The 17,653-nt window shown below is 40.6% G+C and overlaps 2 protein-coding genes across 3 annotated transcripts; both read right to left on the bottom strand.

Moving 5' to 3' along the window:
• Positions 1 to 1,295: 1,295 nt before the first annotated feature.
• LOC115752789 (eukaryotic translation initiation factor 3 subunit A) lies at positions 1,296 to 8,643 on the bottom strand. The gene is made up of 14 exons (XM_030691152.2): positions 8,467 to 8,643; positions 7,469 to 7,534; positions 6,796 to 7,277; positions 6,067 to 6,282; positions 5,608 to 5,976; positions 5,501 to 5,530; positions 5,053 to 5,280; positions 4,769 to 4,930; positions 3,691 to 3,912; positions 3,376 to 3,582; positions 3,091 to 3,297; positions 2,704 to 2,784; positions 2,265 to 2,466; positions 1,296 to 2,044 (listed from the first exon to the last, which is right to left on the bottom strand). The coding sequence occupies exons 2-14, from the start codon at positions 7,512 to 7,514 to the stop codon at positions 1,629 to 1,631; spliced, it is 2,868 nt and encodes a 955-aa protein (XP_030547012.1). The 5' UTR covers positions 7,515 to 7,534; positions 8,467 to 8,643; the 3' UTR covers positions 1,296 to 1,628.
• A 4,085-nt stretch (positions 8,644 to 12,728) lies between these two features.
• Positions 12,729 to 16,985, bottom strand: LOC115752854 (pre-mRNA-splicing factor 38). Of its 2 annotated transcripts, none has more exons than XR_007199485.1 (7): positions 16,613 to 16,985; positions 15,614 to 15,735; positions 15,369 to 15,459; positions 14,804 to 14,933; positions 14,597 to 14,667; positions 12,936 to 13,530; positions 12,729 to 12,818 (listed from the first exon to the last, which is right to left on the bottom strand). XR_007199485.1 is itself a non-coding variant. In XM_030691243.2 (7 exons), the coding sequence occupies exons 1-6, from the start codon at positions 16,900 to 16,902 to the stop codon at positions 13,041 to 13,043; spliced, it is 1,194 nt and encodes a 397-aa protein (XP_030547103.1). In that variant the 5' UTR covers positions 16,903 to 16,985; the 3' UTR covers positions 12,813 to 12,908; positions 13,039 to 13,040. The 2 variants fall into 2 exon arrangements, 1 of the variants encoding a protein (XP_030547103.1); XM_030691243.2 differs by having other exon boundaries at positions 12,813 to 12,908; positions 13,039 to 13,530.
• Between the last annotated feature and the right edge of the window lie 668 nt (positions 16,986 to 17,653).

Raw genomic sequence — 17,653 nt, 5'->3', positions numbered from 1 at the left:
TGACCCGCCAATCAGTGTGCGGAGCTGGCCCATATCCACCGGAAGGTCAAAATTATGCTATTGGATCTTAAATTTTGACTCGACATGCAATATCATCCCTCAAATTTTTTATTTGTTCAATTTCATCCCTGAACTTTAGCCTAACGTATAATGTCATCCATGAAATTTCAATTTATTCAATGCGGTTTCTGAACTTTTAGTACATGTTCAATTTAGTCTTCGAACTATATAAGTATGTTCAGTATTATCTCTTAACTTAAATTAACGAAAAGAAGACATCGGGTATTTTCCTATAGTTTAGGGACTTGCTTTAACACTTAACAAAAGTTGAAGGGCCTAATTAAATAAACGAAAAGTTCAGGGACGACAACGCACATTGGGCTGCAGTTCGGGGCCTTCTACATTACACAAATTAAAAGTTCAAGAACGATATTGCACGTTGGGCAAAAGTTTAGAGATAATTTATGTCGTTTTTCCTTATTCAAAAGGATGTTGCATGCCTTTGAATGTATCAACATTTTTAAGTATTGAAAATGCTTAATAGCAAATAAAGGGAAAATATTTAAATGCTAAAAGCAAAAGGTAATTTTGGAATTTTAAAGCACTGTTTAGTCAGCCACCCAGACGGTCACTCTTTTTTTTTTTTCTCCTTCATTTTGTTGATCAAATCGAATGTGAGTTTCTATGCCGGGTTGATTTTATGAAACAAGACAAACGTAGGCTAAAATCAGTCTTTACACCAAAAAAGAAAAAAAGAAAAAGCTAAAATCAGTATAGAATGCTCAAATATGGAATTATTGTATGCAAGATTAAACCCAAATCATTCATCTAACAGGATAGGCATGTTGTTTCAATGTGAGCAAAATCATGGCCCTCAGTACTTTGAAAGGATGCAAGTATGTAGCTAGGTTGCAATTGAAGCTTGAGAATTATGCAATAATCTCCCTCGTTGATTTTCTTGTGTAGACATTAGAACCGCCATGGTCGGTCGCATAGGCTGAGCCTCGTTCCGATGCTTAACATTGTCCACTACTTTATATAGCGTCGATACAACTAACTTCTCGGAGAAACATTTAAGCCTTTAAGATAAGAATCCAGAAATGTGACCGATTATTGTCATGAAGGATCTCTAAAGCAAAGTTTGTCGCCCTAAGGGCTGGATGCTCGCTAAATAAAAATGTTGTGATTCCGCTACCGGGGTTGCCGACTCATCAGGCAACTCACGAGCTAACTTCTCAGCCAAGAAAACCTCCGCCGCGACCCACGGATATGCATAATGTAAAAGATAATCAGGATAAAGAAGGCGCACATGTGAGGGAACAGAATAGATCTTCAACATTCCGCCAAAAAGTCTTCTTAACACAAAACTCACACATGAAAAATATCCACAAGTTAAATTCATTGGCACCAATGCCCTAGCGGATGAATGTACGAGCAACAGGCCGCGTTCTAAATAGAAGACAAAATTATTTTTACTAATATAGTAAACAGGAGAAACAATAACTTAACAATCATTGCTCAAAATTATGGCAAAACCATCTCCTAGCCAGCCACATGGGGGGTTGAAAGCTTCACTCCTGAGAAGATGAACGGTACGAGAGAACTGGATTGAACAGCAACTGCTACTTTCAGCGTTCTCCACCGCGCGATGGCCTGGATGACGACCAGGTGGACCTACGGTCATCATTGCGCCATCTGTCACTAGGCTGGGAGTAGCGGTCGTCCTGTCTACCTCTACTACCCCAGCGCTCGGGTTCTGGTGGAGGTGCGGCTCCAGAGCCTTCAGTCCTCCCTCTGAGGAACTTGGGCACATACCTTCCAGGGTTCGCAGCAGCGGCAGCAGCAGGGGCGGTGGCGGCAGCCGCAACAGGCTCAACAGGAATAGAAGCAGGGGGAGGCTCCATTGGCCTGGAGGGGCCCAAGATAGTTTCTTTCCATTGCTTTTCTTTCTCTTCCAGTTCCCTCTCTCTTTGCCTCTGTTTCTCAACAATCTCATCCAATTTAGCTTTTCTTTCAGCTTCCTCTCTGCGGTGCCTCTCGGCCTCTGCAAGTTTAGATGCTCAGTCATGAGGATGTCAACAGCACAATCATAACGAATCCATAAATCTAACATGTAATAGTAATGAAAATTCAAAGATCCATTGTGAACAAGGCCACAAATGTTGCCTCCCTAAGCACTATACTATAACTCTCCACTAGAGGAGCTTTGGGAAGAGAGAAGGGGGAATGGGACTCAGAGACATTAATTATTTAGATTAAAGTACCTTCACGCCTGCGAGCTTCTTCCTCTTCAAGTAACCTTTGACGCTGTTTCTCCTCTTCTCTCAAAAAGAAAAGCTTCTTCCTCTTTGCTTCTCTCTGCTGTTTCCGGGCCTGGAGTTCCAGCCTTACTTGCTCCTCACTCTGAGCCCTTAGCCGGTCAAATTCTGCCTGACGGCGGCTCATGACTCTTTCTTGGAATATCACCTAAATAAGGGATTGCGCAAGCATCAAGATCAATCCGATAAAGTTACAGATCAACAAAACCCACCATAAACAAAAAACAGGTCAAAGCTAACACAAGAGAAGGTTCGCTAAATGTCAATCCTTCCATAAATAACTAAAACCTAACACTGCCTTCATAATGCTCACAATAAAGAAGAAAAAAGAATACCCCACACAAACACTTCACATACAGCTCCAAAATCAAAGAGGGGTTCTGACCTGGTTGTCCACCATACGGGCAAGCCTATTCTTCTCTCTGAGATCCCCATCATGCCGCTGCCTGCTTAGCTCAATTTCTTGCTGAAAATTACCATAAAAAAACGATAATCAGACCACAGAACCCATCTGTAGTCGTCCGCCTTCCCCAGCCCCCCCTTCGTCGCTTCTGGCTAACAGTTTCAGAATGGATGCTACTATATTATGTCAAATTCTTATATTCCATACTAGGCCAACCTACTTAATCAGAAGAAGCCTCACAGTGTCCATTTCTCTGTTAACATAATACCACCTTATGTACATGTAAAGTTCACAGTGTGCATTTCTCTGTTAACATAATACCACCTTGTGTACATGTAAAGTTAGCTTTTGCACAAGTCAAAAACAAACCTGCTGCTCGTGTTCATGAAGGTCCTTCTCTTCAATCAACCGCTGCTGAAATGCAGCTTCAATCAATGGAGCTGCCTCCTCTCTCTTTGCTCTTTCTAAGTAATCCATTGTCTTTGCTAGTTTTTGTAATTTCTTCTCCATTTCCTGCCTCTCCCTAAGTTGCTCACTCCTCGCAAGCTCCATCAACGTTTCTTTCGTCACTTTTTCCTGAAAAATTGCACGAAAAGCATCAGAAGATATTTCCCCACTCATAGAAACAAGACATGAAAGGCATCTTGAACGTACTCCTTCCAGAATCGGTTTCTTTCCCTTCTTTTTACTGCGTTTTTCAGCTTCCTGAAGCAAGGCCTGCGCTTCTTCAAGTTCCCTTTCTTCTATTTCCTTGAGGATCCTTTGGTTCTTTCTCTGCTCAAACTCAGATGCGAGCCTCTTCTGCTCTGCCTCCTCAGTTATCTTCTGCAGCTTTAGCCTCCTTGACTCCTCCTCACGTTCCTTGAGAAAAAAGAAAATCAAAAGAGAATGAATCACAGCAATGGAGTAGAGTATGCAAGCATTCAGGCATTGAAGCAACAGAATCAAGTCCCAGAATAAGCAGGTTACCATTTCCAGCAACTGCCGTTCATGTTCTTCTTTACGTTTCTCAATAATTGATTTACGAGCGAGAAGTCTCTTGTGTTCCTTGTCTATAGTCTCCGCTAAACCTGGCAACATTTCACCTAACTTTGACCCTTTCTTGACAGGAGCATGTATCATAGCCATTGCTTTATTCAAGTTCTCAGCAAGCAATGCCAAGTGATTTTGCAAGGCATCTGATTCAAGACCCTGAAAGAAATGATGCAAGAATAGTAAGGTAGCAACCCCACAATCAACAAGACAAATGTCTCAAATATAGATGTAGGCTAACACATTCCATCACCACAGCCACAAGCAAAATACAACTGTACACCACTTACAGTTCAAATGATCCGAAAGCTCGAGTAAACTTAAAGATAAAGAATGATGCAGGTAAATTAAGTACAAATTTGACAACAGTGCTATCAGAAGGGACGCAAAGATTACTATAAACTTATACTACAAAAATCACAAAGGTGAACAAGCCGTGCACTATCATTGACAAATATTTTATGCCACTCTTCCGTGAAATTCAGAATACAACTACAGATAGCACATGCAAATTAGTTTTGTTAACCTCCCTATCAGAAGATCGGTGGCTCAAGCTCCTCTAGAAAAGTAAAGGAAAAATGAACTTTCTAGAGGCTTGACGGTTTTCATCCATCCTCACAGCCACCTATATGCCATGACATTAAGAAGGAAACCATAAAACTCACAACAAAGGTCTCAAGATTGGCTAATATCACATAACAAGACGAGTCTCCCACATTTACCAAATTGTTCCTTAAGATCCACTTTCCTACATCAGGATGGGTGGCAGACCCATTAAAACAATCAACTTCAAGATAAGATGACACTGGAACTTTTTACTTTTTTTTAGTAGGCAACACAAAAGTCAACTGAACTACCAAGCAACATGATTTGCTTTCCAACATAAGAACCTCCACCACATCAAACTCTTCTATACCAAATGCAGACTGACAGACATTATCTGAAAAACTAAGTCTACATCCTGGCAGACCATGTAAATAATCGCACCAGAACAAGGAGGGAGGCAATAACTAACCTGACTGCCAAACAAAATGACACCTTTGGCATGATCAACTTTCAAAGAAATAAAGCTATGCTTGACCGCGTCCACTGAAATCTTCTCCACAACCAAGAAATCAAAAAAAGGAATCATATGCGATAGCTTCTCAATTTTCATAGTTTGATACACCTGGGACATCTGAAATAAGAAAGAAAGAACAAATTGAATTCTTCTACATTTTCCACATGAGTGACATAAATATATTTGTTTATAGTACACATGATGAGAGTAAATAAATAATCTTGGGCACTTTAAAGCACCTGCTTAAGCAACCTCAGGGTGGCAATTCTTTCAAGGGCAGGAACATATTGGGCCAACTGCACTTCTGGCACAGAAGATGCTGAAGCAAGCTTACCCCCGAGTTTGGAAATTTTAACTAACAAGGGCTGCACCTTCATTGCAAGATCCAGAGGAAAAAACTCATGCTCCAAAAGATGGTAAAGATCTTTCACTTCAGGAGTAGCAAAGTTGAGCACACCCTTCGCAACCTGCAGTTCGGTAAAATAAAGGCACCAAAAGCAATGGGACTTAGACAGAATAATGGAAGCATGGGATAAGAGAACTTCTGCACCGCTTAGATTTATATGGATTAAAAAGTTGTGGCTCCCATGAGTGCAAAGTTGTGAATTTTGGTGTGAAATAACAGCAAGAGTGCATATCCACTCAAACTATTAAGAAGTAGATACGAAAAGATACTACCGGTCTTACCAGTTCAGACAGAAGAGATGACCGTGAAAGCTGAAAAAACAAGAAGAATATTAAAAGAGCCCAAAACAAAGATTAATCACTATTGAGGGGTACTACAGTATAGTTACCATCTCTCTATTCTCAAGTTTAGGATCAACATTGAATCCAATAAGATCAGCCATCCTCAAATTGCGTTCCTTCTCATTTTCAAGCTCCATATGCGATGCATGACGAGTACGCTCATATGGGGCAACAGAAAGTGCAGCCAAGACAACCGATGATGCAATCAGTTGCAAGTCCTTCTGACTTAGGTTTTTGTTAAAGCTTTTCTGAAGATTAAAAAGCTTCAACCATGCATAAGCATGATAGAGATGGCTAGATGAAATCCAGAAGATTTCGGTTAATTTTGCATAGTAAACAACCATCAAGGATGCCTTGGGTGTTTTCTTAACCATGCACATCAATCCATGAATATCCTCAACTGAGCGGAAAGCTTCCTGCAGGAAAGAATGAAACTCTATGAGGACAACAATTGCACTACTAAAAAGAACAGAAACCATACCAAGTTGACAAAACTATACAGAGACCTGCCACAGTTCAAGTTCAGTGGCAATCTTTAATTGCTCAAATCTGGTATCCAAGTAAAGTTGCAGGCTCTCTGGAGCTGACAGATCAGGTCGGTCCCTTTGATCTCTGTACTTGTTGAGATTTGCAAGATGATTTCGGATTATCTCGCACAATCTCCGAAACTCTGTTGTACGTTTATACTGCTTGCAAAATTGAAATGCTCGGTGGGCAGTCATCTGTCCATGACACAAGATCCACGTTATAAAATGCAGAATTCTGCTAGAAAGCTGACTGTCATGATAATGCAGGTACATCATACTTGAATTCAGCCACAAAATTCCCCTCTATATTACCATAGACAGTTCTCTTTTATCATCCTGCTCCTATAATAGCTGACATTACCAATGTACAAACAAGAAAAAAACCAAATTCATCTATGAGGATCATCAAGAAGTTGTCTCATGGTCTACATTTTAATGCATAATCTGACTGGAGAGACATGAGCTGGCAATATTCATGCATCATCCACCTGGTGTCCTATAAAATGCAACTATGAGGACATTCAAATTAAAAATTCTAAAACAAGTCAATGAGGCCTACAGTATTAGAACTTCAGCGTAAATAGAGAACACTATCTATCACAACCATAAATTGCTAGAGAGAGCTACATGGATTGACAACTTCAAACTGCCTTTCTAAGAATACACATAGTTAACAACATGCTTTGACAAGTGCCCCAAAAAAATTACCGCATAAAGAGCCTCCAACTTTGAGTTATTTCGCAATATTTCAAGCACCGTCCTATATGTTTCCCATAGAAACTTGAACCAAGGGGTAACTAGCTCCCTGTCAGACCTATCCTTTCCCTTCTCTCCACTGACATAACTCAACATTAAATCCTCTGGTCTCTTATCTGCCTCAAGATCATCAACATCCAACGCTTCTTCCAAGGCTTGTGCCTGGCTCCGCGCCTGCTCTGCTTTCTCTGTTGAGAGATGCATGAAGTGCTTGATCACCTCCTCCAAAGAGGTGACATTCACTTGTTGACACACGATGCGATACTGAATCAGGCCATCCTTGGCAAACCTCCCCCTCCGCATATCGACACATAGCTCAATGTACTTGAACATAATCCTCTCGAGTGTCTTTTGCCATGCTCGGGATCTCTTCGAGGTAATAAGATCGTGAAGTGCTTGCAGAGCATCTTGCTTCTGCCCAACATTTATCAGCTCTGCATCCACACAATAACAAACTTTGTCAGCAAAACGCCATGTTGCATAAAAGGACTGTAACGAATATGATAACTAACTATTCTCTCAAATGAGCTTCAAAGGGCAAAAAAAGTATACTAGGCATGAGATTCATGAAGTTTTTCCAAGCAAACTAGGACATATGTTTGGCAGAGAGGAAACTCAAAATTACCTTCAGCTCGTTTCAACGCATTCTCCGGTTTCACAAAAGTCGACATGTTCCAGCTCTTCTTTCAGCCTGTTAAGAGAAGAGGTAACATAAAATGTTGATGCCACAAGCATAACATACGGAGTCACATAATTGGCAGCAGCTTAAGCTGGGTACCACCCATATTACACACAATTGATTCAATAAACTTGTTTTCGGTTTGCAAGGAACAAGAAAAAAACCATAATAACCAGGAAAAAATATAGAAGATAGAGATAAGAAATTTAAGAAAAACCTGCCTTTTCATAAAATCAAACACCTAAGACTCCATATTCCCTAGTAAGCAATTTCATCAGCCCATCAACCAATAACCAGTACACTGCCGCAACTAAATAAAGCACAAGCAAAAGTTCAGACTCCCATATCCATCCCACAAACAAAACTGCCCACCAACTAGAACCTTAAATGCACGTACCAAAGTATAGTGATATGTTCAGCAACATCGACTAACAATATCCATGCACGAATGACCCAACACAAAATCTGAACCAGAACACAATCATTGTATCACTTCTTTCCCTCTAAAGCAACAACAAGCGTAGCAGAGTAAAACCGAATGGTAACAGGTAGTCGACATGTGCATGGAATTGCAAAATTGACTTGTTTAAGAACTTATTTTGGTGCTATAAGCCGGTGAAACTCCAAAGTATTCGAAAGTGCTGTTTCTAGGCGATGTTTTACGCGAACGAATGCATCTCCATCAACCATAAGACGAAGATTTACCAGCTATAGTGATGATTGCCGAGTTCTAAAACTGCGTATCGCGAATCTGAAACTAAAGGATTCTCAACTCTCGCCTAAGATCCAACAATCACCAAATCTACTACGACAAACCCTTCCTCGAACGCCAAGAACCCAAGTCAATCTACACCAAAACTCGTCATCAAAAAGAGACAAATTAAACTCCGGAAAATACATGCGGCGAACTCATAGAGGATCGAGCTAGCGGGCGCTTGTCTTACAGTCGGTCGAGGTCGTCGATTTGCCCCAGTCGCCGTCCACCGACAAAGCCGCCGCGCCGGGAAGGAGAGTCGGGGGGCCGAGCGGCTGCGTGATGAGTGAGGGAAAGAGTCTCAAATAGAGATGAGGTGGGATATAGCGAAGTTAGGGTTTAGAACCGAAAGATGGCAAGATAAAAAAAACGAAAGTGAGCGACTTGTAGGAGGAGGAGTCGTTTTAGGATTTTCGAAATTACATTACTGACCTTTGTAGTTCTATGAAAGGGTCAAAAAGGTAATTTCGATTATGTAATAATTAAGGTAACTTGGTGAAGGGGGCCGTTAGAAATTCATCACGGTAAATAGCTTTTTTTTACTATTTTCCTGCTCTTATGCGTTTGACATTCGACTTTCAAATCACGTAAACTAGAACCAATCGCTCGACGCCCGCTTATAGTAGGAGAATTTGAGTTTTTTTTTTTGTTTTAAGTATTTTCGACAGTTTTACCATTGTTAGGATTTGAAAGACAAAAATTAAGGTTTGCATGAGCAATGACAAGCTGTCGAGGAAATACTCGTTTATTTTGTCAAAAATATATGATTTTGAAAATATATTTCTGAAACGATCGATTGTATCGCTTGAAATAATTAGTTAATAAAAATATTTTTTATTATCAAACATAATTCATGTTTGAATATTTTCTTGAATAATGAAAATATTTTTCGTTCATTTGTTTTTATAAGCGACATGAGTAATCGTTTTTAGAAGAAAACGATTTTTGAAAACATTCGTTCTTCATAAGACAAACACATGAAGTATCACCACAGGATGCTTTTATTATAAAATTAGTCAAAAGTTATAAACCTATTATTTTTTTATAAATTTAATCACAAACCTTTTAATTGTGTCAATTGAGTCTTACAAGTCTTTTTTACGTTTTGTCAACTGAATTCATCCGGCCAATTTTGATTGAAAATTGCTAACGTGAACGCCAATTGTCATACGTAGCATGACCGGTCTTGACATAAATCCTTTTTAATAATATTTTAATAGTTTTCGAACTTTTTGTTAATTTTTTTTTTCTATTTTCCTTCTTCTTCTTCTCTTTTCCTTGTTTTTTTTTTTTTGGCAAAGAAAAGAAGGAAAAACGAAAGATAACTAAATAGATTTTAAACATATTTAAAAAATTATTCATGTTAGCATCAACAGTGCCACGTAGAACCGTTAATATCCACGTCAACAATTTTCAAACCAAAATCTATCGGGTGGACTCAACCGACGTAACGTGAAAATGTTTAAAACTCACTTGACACAATTAAAATCTTTATGATTGAATTAATAAAAATGTAAAGATTTGTGATTTTTTTTATAATTTTCCCTGCATTTATCACCTCCTCGCATTTTTTTGGACAAATAAAAAAAAGTATCTCTTTCTGAGAAACTACTTTGCAACGTGTAAATCTGGATTTTTTTTTTAATAAAAAGTAGTTAATTTCAAGTACTTTTAAGCTGCGGCGCAATTGGTTCCGCCATCCCACGAGCCCCCACCAACCAACCCACAAGACCCAAAAAAAAAAAAGGGATGCTTTTATTCTGAGCCTTCAAAAGGAAAAATTATCCAAAAAGATCTTAAACACGTTGCATTTTTATCAATTCAATTTTAAACATTTTCACTTTTTATCAATTAAGCTCATCCGATCAATTTTAATTGAAAATCGTTCACATGAACGACGACCACCCTATGAGGCACGGTGGACACTCACGTAAATTATTTTTAATAATGTTTTAATAATTTGTAAAAAGATTATTCTGTATTCTTTCCTTTTCTTTTCTTTTTTTTGTTACCAATTGTGGCGGGCGAGGGCTAGCACCCTCGCCTTTGCCGGCCAGAGATGTGAAAAAAAAGAAAGAAATAAAATAAAATTTAGAATTATTAGAATTATTAAAAATTATCCACCTCAACGCCAATCGTGCCACGTAGGACGGTCAGCATCTACGTCAACGATTTTCTGCCAAAATTGGCCAAAAAATTTTAATTTGTAAAACGTGAAAAAGGTTCAAGACTCAGTTGACAAAATTTAAAAGTAGTTTAAAACTTTTTGGATAATCTTCCCTTATTATCTTTCTTCATATGTCAATAACGAGGGGCACCGAACCAGCGTGGTTTTTGATGCTGCAATCGACTGCCAAGGAAGTTTCATGAATATATATAAGGATGTCCGCGGGCAATTTAACAAGAGGCAGAGACAAAAAAGAGTTGGTTACAACTAAATAAAAAAAAAAAATATCCAGCCACTGCACTTGCAAGTTTAGAAATGCCATCTTCTTTTAGGGGCTTACCGGCTTGTCGGCAACGTACCCCTGATTTAGTCCTTCAAGTGTTAGCATTTGTGCAATTTAATCATCGGCGATCGGGTCTTATAACTTTTTGAGATATTACAATTCAGTGCTTTAGTTTACCTTACGTGCAACCAAATCGTCTAGCTCTCTTGATTTATGCGATCAAGTGCTTTGTTTCCCCACCGTAACTGGTTCTGTCAACTCAAGAATTATTTTCCTTTGCTGAAGAAATTGATCCGAGGAATAAAATTCAGAGGGCCAAATTGCGCGAATCCATAAGAATCTTTAGAGGATTCGACCGAACGAAACGAAAAAGTTAAAAACCTAAAGTTAAAAACCTAAATCGCACAAACGCTAAAACTTAGAGGACTAAATCCGCAATTAATCCCTTTTGTTTTCTCTCACTCTCCTTTCCTTTTCACATCTAGTCCTTTTACTTTCCCTATTTTGCATTTGAGTCAGTTCAAAAAAAAATCTTAGAATTCGTGTGCAAGGCGCGAAGAAAAAGAAGCAGAATGCACGATCCCACCAAGGTAGTGCCTTCCTCAAATCACGTTTGCAACAGTTACTAATTTCTCTCTGTAACTGCAAATCCATTTTTCCCTCAAACTGTCGACACTTGGAATGAAACCTGATGGGCTCAGTTCAGTGCGAAGAGTGAGAAATCCTAGTTAGTGTAGTGACACTACAGTATTAGCTTTCCCCGAAATGGTGGCGAAGGCCATGCGGGGACTAGCTCGTCCCGGAGTGGAAGACGGTGCTGATCGAGGCGAGAACTGGCTGAGGAAAGCCTGTTCCGTGATCTCCGGTGTGTTCAGCGGGTCGATACTGCGACTGACGTGTTATTCTAGCGCCCGCGGAAGCAAGAGCGCGCACGTTGATGCTCGCGGTTGCATCGAAGCCGTTGCGGAAGATGAGAAGGAAGACGGTTTGGAAAGGACTGGGCCGGACTTGGGGGAGTTGATCTACGGCGCCGGCAGAGGCGGCGCCGGGTGCTTGGAAGGATCGGCTCGGTCATTGCCACTATCCTTGAAAGATGTCACAGATTCCGAATGCAGGGAAAGCAGCGAGAGACGTGGAGAGAGAGCTGGTCCATATGGACAGATAGTGCTGAGTAAGCGGCATCGGAGGGTGATGCTTCGTCTGTCCGCCATCTTCAAGAAGAATCCTAGCGTGAAACTTCTCGACATCGAGGTCGGGAAGAGCAACGGTAACAGTGTCAACATCGGTGCTGAAAAGAGGTGTACCGGCGCTATTCCTCGATCCACCGTAAGGGCTAGAGCTGCAGCTTGGGTGTTGATGAAATTGCAGGGCGCACAACAGAAGATGAAGGTGAAGACCGTGTGCTACAAAGTGAGCAACCCTATCAAAGAAGAAGAGCGACACGAAGAAGCCGACGTCGGCCTCACAGATGAAGAGGAGGAAGGTGGGGAAGTGGAGCTGTGCAAGAAGAGAATTCTGATGGGAAGGAGGTGCAAGCCACTGAACTGTTCTGGTACTCTCCAGTATGACAACAATGGCATTTTGTTACCAGAGTAGTTCCATGATCAAAGAGAAAAATTCACCCTCTTTTTCGCCGACTTGCCATCTTCAGTTGCTTGTAAATTTATGGCCGGAAAGCATGCTTCCATCAAATGCCTTTTAAAGTAAGTAGAAAACCTTAAATCATGTCCAAATTCTGCTTTTTGCCAGAGGGTCTTAACTATATGTCGACCGAAATGTGTGCATACAAATGGATGCTGAATCTCGCCTTTGGATGTAGTTGTAAATGGTTTACAACGCATTGATCGCACCTCGCTCGTGTTCCAACAACGGACACAAACAGCACTGTCTTGTGAGATCCTAAGGGACCCAAACAGCACTGTTGTGAGATCCTGAACTCCGAATGCGGACTCAAGTATACTGGATCGATTACATCAGTTCTCAAATGATCTAAAAACTCGAGTCATGTAACTCACATCAATAGCGCCCAATCAAGCAATCGAAAAGGATAAGATGATAATGTATCATACATCTCAAGACGCCAGCATAAAACCTACAAAAATAACAAATGTTCTGGAGATTTAAGTGTGTGGTGACAAAGAGTAAAGACTACAGGCACAAGGTCAAAAGTAAATGCAGGTTAAAGACACAGCCACATTTGATAGCTCACCACTCAATCTATACAGTGAAGACACCATAGCGAGATGTGCATTCCATCAGACTAAGCACCAACGTCAGTAATCACTCAAGCAACATGCCTTTGCAACCATCACGCCTACAGCTTCAACGGTTTCAACCCCAGAGAAGCACGCAACCTGTTTGCTTCTGCAATCTCTGGGTCGGGATGGTCTGTCCCATCATCCTTCTTTTCCTTCTTCTCTTTCTTCCTCTTTGGCTCTTCTCGAGCACCGCCATCTTCATGCCCACGTCTTCTAGGACTTGTGCTGCCACGCGCATGTCTCTTACGGTGTTCCCCACCATCACGGTCCTTGCGGTCCCTGCTCCTACTTCGACTTCTTGACTGGCTCCTTCTCCGCCCACGGTCTCTGTCTCGCCTATCTCGTTCTCTACCTTCTCTTTCATGATCCCTCTCGCGACCATAGTCTCTTTCATCTCTTACACGATACCGGTCCCTGTCTCTCTCTCTATCTCTGTCTCTATCCCTGTCTCTGTCCCTATCCCTGTCTCTGTCCCTATCTCTCTCCCTTCCACGTCCTCGTTCTCTCTCATAGTCTCTGTCGTAATCCCTGTCATAATCTCGATCTCTGTGACAGATGGGCAATCATCATCAGTGTACCCTTACTTTTAGCCTCTCAAGAGAATCAAAAATGACTTAAGGGTTCTACAAGTTTTAAGCACTCAATATATCTTAAATATTCCACCACCCAACATGGTCTAAATAACAATAAGAAATGAGACTATCTCATTGGCTGCTGGAAAAATGGAACATTTTCAATTTAATTACTCAAAATGGAAATGTCCGATCCATCATACTTCTCAGCTGCACACTGTCAGTGCAGAGAAACCTGGCAGGATCATGAATATTACTGTAGGAAGCTGTATTGAACGATGGACAGCACTGAGTGACACTGTCATGACTCACAATATTGGCATAATGCTTGGACTGAAGTGAACGTGTGTGCAAGTGTTTAATGCATAACAGCTTCCATGATGCGTCACAATGACCTAAGCAAGGTAATGTATCACTAGTTGCACTCCTGAGAGATGGTAAGTCCGAGAAGTTAATGAGTGAAATTGTAGATTAACCATGAAAATCAACCTTACAATCATATTTAAAATCCAGGTCCTTGCAGCACCAAAGAGAAAACCACCCGATTTCCAGCAATTAAAGATATCAAAATGAAATTCCCAATCTGCTCAATTTTTACCAACTGACGCTATTCGCAATGAGAAGCCTGGCAACTTCAATTATTCTGAAGCCGTGTTACTATGTCAATATTCTATTGATTATAACTTCAATGAGCATAATCACAATCCTAAACTGATTTTTCTGCTAGGAATTAATCATTGCCAAAAGGCATCTAAACATCGCCAACTTCATCTGATGTCCCCTTATCATTGGTACAATATAGGTGTGCCTCTGCAAACATCCCAAGTTTTTTATGGAACACAAATAACATCTTTTGACTAGCACAAAACAATTTTGGCACCCAAAAAACGAAAAAGAATGAACAAACGCACAACCTATATTGAAAGCAGAAAAAACGGAGAGGAAACATTTAAGAACCAGAATTGCATCAGCAAGATATTCAGCACTGCGACGATCACGAAGAACTAAATTTTGAAACAGGAAAGTAGCAGTCCAGTTACCTGTGTCGGTGACTATCACGCCTTCTATCTCTATCTCTTTCCCTTGTTGGGCTTCGTCCGCGATAATAGTCCTGTTAAAGTGACAATAACATTGATCTCTGAGGATATCACTCATGCAAACCGAAATTATAATTAAAAAAAAAAAAAAAAAACAACAACAATGAGGGAGGATTGGAACAAATTTGAAGAAGCAAGAGTGTAGCAAACCTTTTCGGGAGCACCAGCTTCTAGACCATCAACAAGTTGTTCGTTCTCTTCCTTCTCCTCCTCTTCCTCAAAATCATCTTCAAGAGCACTTTTTCTGGGATCTAGAGCACCAGCTGATTCGAGAGTCCATCTAACAAAGGAGAAAGGGGAAGGGATAATTAGTTAAGGCAGACCCTCAATACACCAAAATGGCAGTTATTATATGGTAGAAACATGAGATGCACACTCTCACGAGGTCACAACCGAATAATCCACCTACTCAAAAACTTATGCCAAAGGGATAAAACAAACCAAAATATCACAAATCCAATTAACTACTGCGTTCAAATGCAGTAGAAAATTAAGACGGCACAAAGCAAAAGCTTTAATCATGCTTTTGGACAAGAAAATAAGCCCCAAAAGACAATAGCTAGCTACGGCCAAGCTACTACTCAAGTAATAAAACTGTTGTTTGGTTATCTACTGTCACATCCAGTATCAAAAACTAGCAACTGCAAATGTAACTGGCAAGGACAAAGAAGACTAAGTGTTCAAACAATGCCAGCAAGAGTAATAAAAAATTCACCTTCTCTTGATGCGCGGCAATGCAACATCACATGAATAGTCCGTCGTCAAGAGTTCATCAATGACCTCATCCACATGTGTCAAGGAAAAGTCTGATTATAAAGAGGGCAAAACACAAAACCGTGTCCATTAGCATTACAGAGCACAACGTTTTGATGATTATAGAAGACACGCTAGTTGTTAAGCCTGAACATCTAAACGAGTAAGTTAAAAATTTGAGCTTTGAAATAAAGGAAACTTTCTTACTTCCACCAGTTAACTTTTGCCTCACTTTGCGATAGTCATTGTACAAAGGCTCCAAGTATCGATAAACATCCATATCTGTTCCTGTGAGACGCAAGTAAAAGGCACCGAGTACACGAACATACCTACAACATAATAAGCATCAAGAATAATCAGAATAAGTTGCAAAGACAGAGTGGGATAATCTGAATTCCGTAAAGGTAAAACAGAGAATATTTAAGTGGGCAAATAATGTATATTATGAACCTTCACTGACAGGTTTATAGCCATAATTAGGTTTCACCTCTCAATCATCACCACAGTACACCATCCGTTTTCTATGAGCAGAACATGCATAGAGAATCCTTGTAGAAACTCCACTACGCTCAAATCTAGGACTGAACTACACGCCTGTAATGGATTCGTGTCTCCAATATATGTCGAGTTGGTTTTGCAAAGAATATCCACAGGACTGTCCCCTATCATTTAGTCTTCTCCCTACAATACCAGCACACTAATCTACACAAAATTCACAAGATCAACCTATACCAAAACAAATTTATGGCGTCAGTCTTTGTCTACAACCACATTATTTCCTCATATCTGACCCTAAGAATGAGCATATCAACATAATTCCTCCAGAACTACAAAGGCGCATCTAAGACTCTCATCCTAATCCAAGTTCCAATACAATGTTAAGCTACATCACCACGATCGTCCCCTAACTTTGTCCCAGCTTAAATCTCACCCCCCCAAAATGCTCCAGTAAAACCTGAACTCCCAAATTTCTGTTGCTCAGATTTAGGTAATATTTACTAAGCATGCACCCACTGTGGCGGCAACTGCCTAAACTGTTACAGACGAAACCCGAATCAAACGCACGCCCTTCCAGCTAAAAAGTCGGCTAAAAAGCAATATCACTTAGGCCGAATTCAGCAAATTCTTCTCAAGTTATCGATTTCATCACAAATCAGCTTGAAAAGATGACTAAATGAGAAGACATCGATTAATTAACGAGCCTACTTGTAATCCTCGTTCTTAATGAACTCCACGACGATGTCCTTCTCGGGCTGGATCTGCAGCATCTTGAGGACCAAGCACAGGAAAGGCGTGGGCTTGCGGTTGCCTCCGAACGTGCCGCCGATGTGGTCGAGCTCCATGGCCTTGTCGACGAGCGTCTCCGCCGTCAGGCCGAAGCACTGTTCCTTCCAGTAAGTGTTCTGGTATATCTTCGAACGCACGATCTTCTCGACCAGGTTCTGGGGGTTCGTCCCCCTTATGCTCTTCGCCAACGGGTCCGTGCGGTTCGCCATTGTCGAGAAGATGAAGTTCACAGATAGAGAGAGAGAGGGAGGGAGGGAGGGAGGGAAGAGAAACCCTAAGCTGAAAAGCAAAATGATGTAATATGAATCGATCTTCCCCCTGTCCCAAAAAAAAAAAAAAAATTTGGATCTTCCCGGCGGAACCGACCCAATCCGGCCCGGTCGAACCGCTGCGTACAGCTTTATTTTTCCTTTTTGGTTTTTTTTTTCTCCTCCTCCTCCTTTTTTAATACGCCTCCGACCACCGCCATCAGCTGTCGTCGCCGTCTCCTCTGTCCACTGTTACCTTTGTCATAATGTGACTGTGCTTGACTCGATCTCCCTATGTTTTGGGTTGGCCTTTCGGCGAAGATCGCAGCCGCCACTTAAGGTCGCGCAACTTTCGCACTCTTCGCAACCCCTGCAAGTTATTCATATGGGTGTCATGACCTCGATTCTAGACCAAATCTGAAAAAACAACCTCCGAATCCATCACAAGATATATTGTGTGATTCAATGTTCTTTTCATCATGATTAGAGTTTTGTTCATATGTCAAAATTAATCCATTTGCCAAATGAATTAGAGATGTTAATTTATTCGCCAAACAAGAAATTACCCACCATTCATACTTCAATTAGAGAGGACTATTTGATCTCTTTCAGACGCCATTTATTTCGCAAGAAATAAGTATTATTCTTAAAAATAATCGCTTTTATCATTACCCACAAAAATGAAAGGGTGAACAATATTTAATTATTTTCA

Source organism: Rhodamnia argentea, chromosome 1 (assembly GCF_020921035.1).
Source record: "Rhodamnia argentea isolate NSW1041297 chromosome 1, ASM2092103v1, whole genome shotgun sequence".
NCBI classification, from domain to species: domain Eukaryota; kingdom Viridiplantae; phylum Streptophyta; class Magnoliopsida; order Myrtales; family Myrtaceae; genus Rhodamnia; species Rhodamnia argentea.
The sequence above is the reverse complement of the archived record's forward strand: the minus strand, read 5'-3'. Positions and strand labels throughout refer to the sequence as shown.

Bases quoted from the DNA above. Each gene is read 5' to 3' on its own strand.
- LOC115752789 (XM_030691152.2), bottom strand. From the start codon at position 7,514: ATGTCGACTTTTGTGAAACCGGAGAATGCGTTGAAACGAGCTGAAG. The intron at 3,913-4,768 runs GTTAGTTATTGC...CATTTCTTTCAG, and splicing joins TCATTTTGTTTGGCAGTCAG to GGTCTTGAATCAGATGCCTT. The intron at 2,785-3,090 runs GTTTGTTTTTGA...GGTAATTTTCAG, and splicing joins TTCATGAACACGAGCAGCAG to CAAGAAATTGAGCTAAGCAG.
- LOC115752854 (XM_030691243.2), bottom strand. From the start codon at position 16,902: ATGGCGAACCGCACGGACCCGTTGGCGAAGAGCATAAGGGGGACGAAC. The intron at 15,736-16,612 runs GTAGGCTCGTTA...ATTATGTTGTAG, and splicing joins ATTAAGAACGAGGATTACAA to GTATGTTCGTGTACTCGGTG. The intron at 14,668-14,803 runs GTTTGCTACACT...TCACTTTAACAG, and splicing joins AAGCTGGTGCTCCCGAAAAG to GACTATTATCGCGGACGAAG.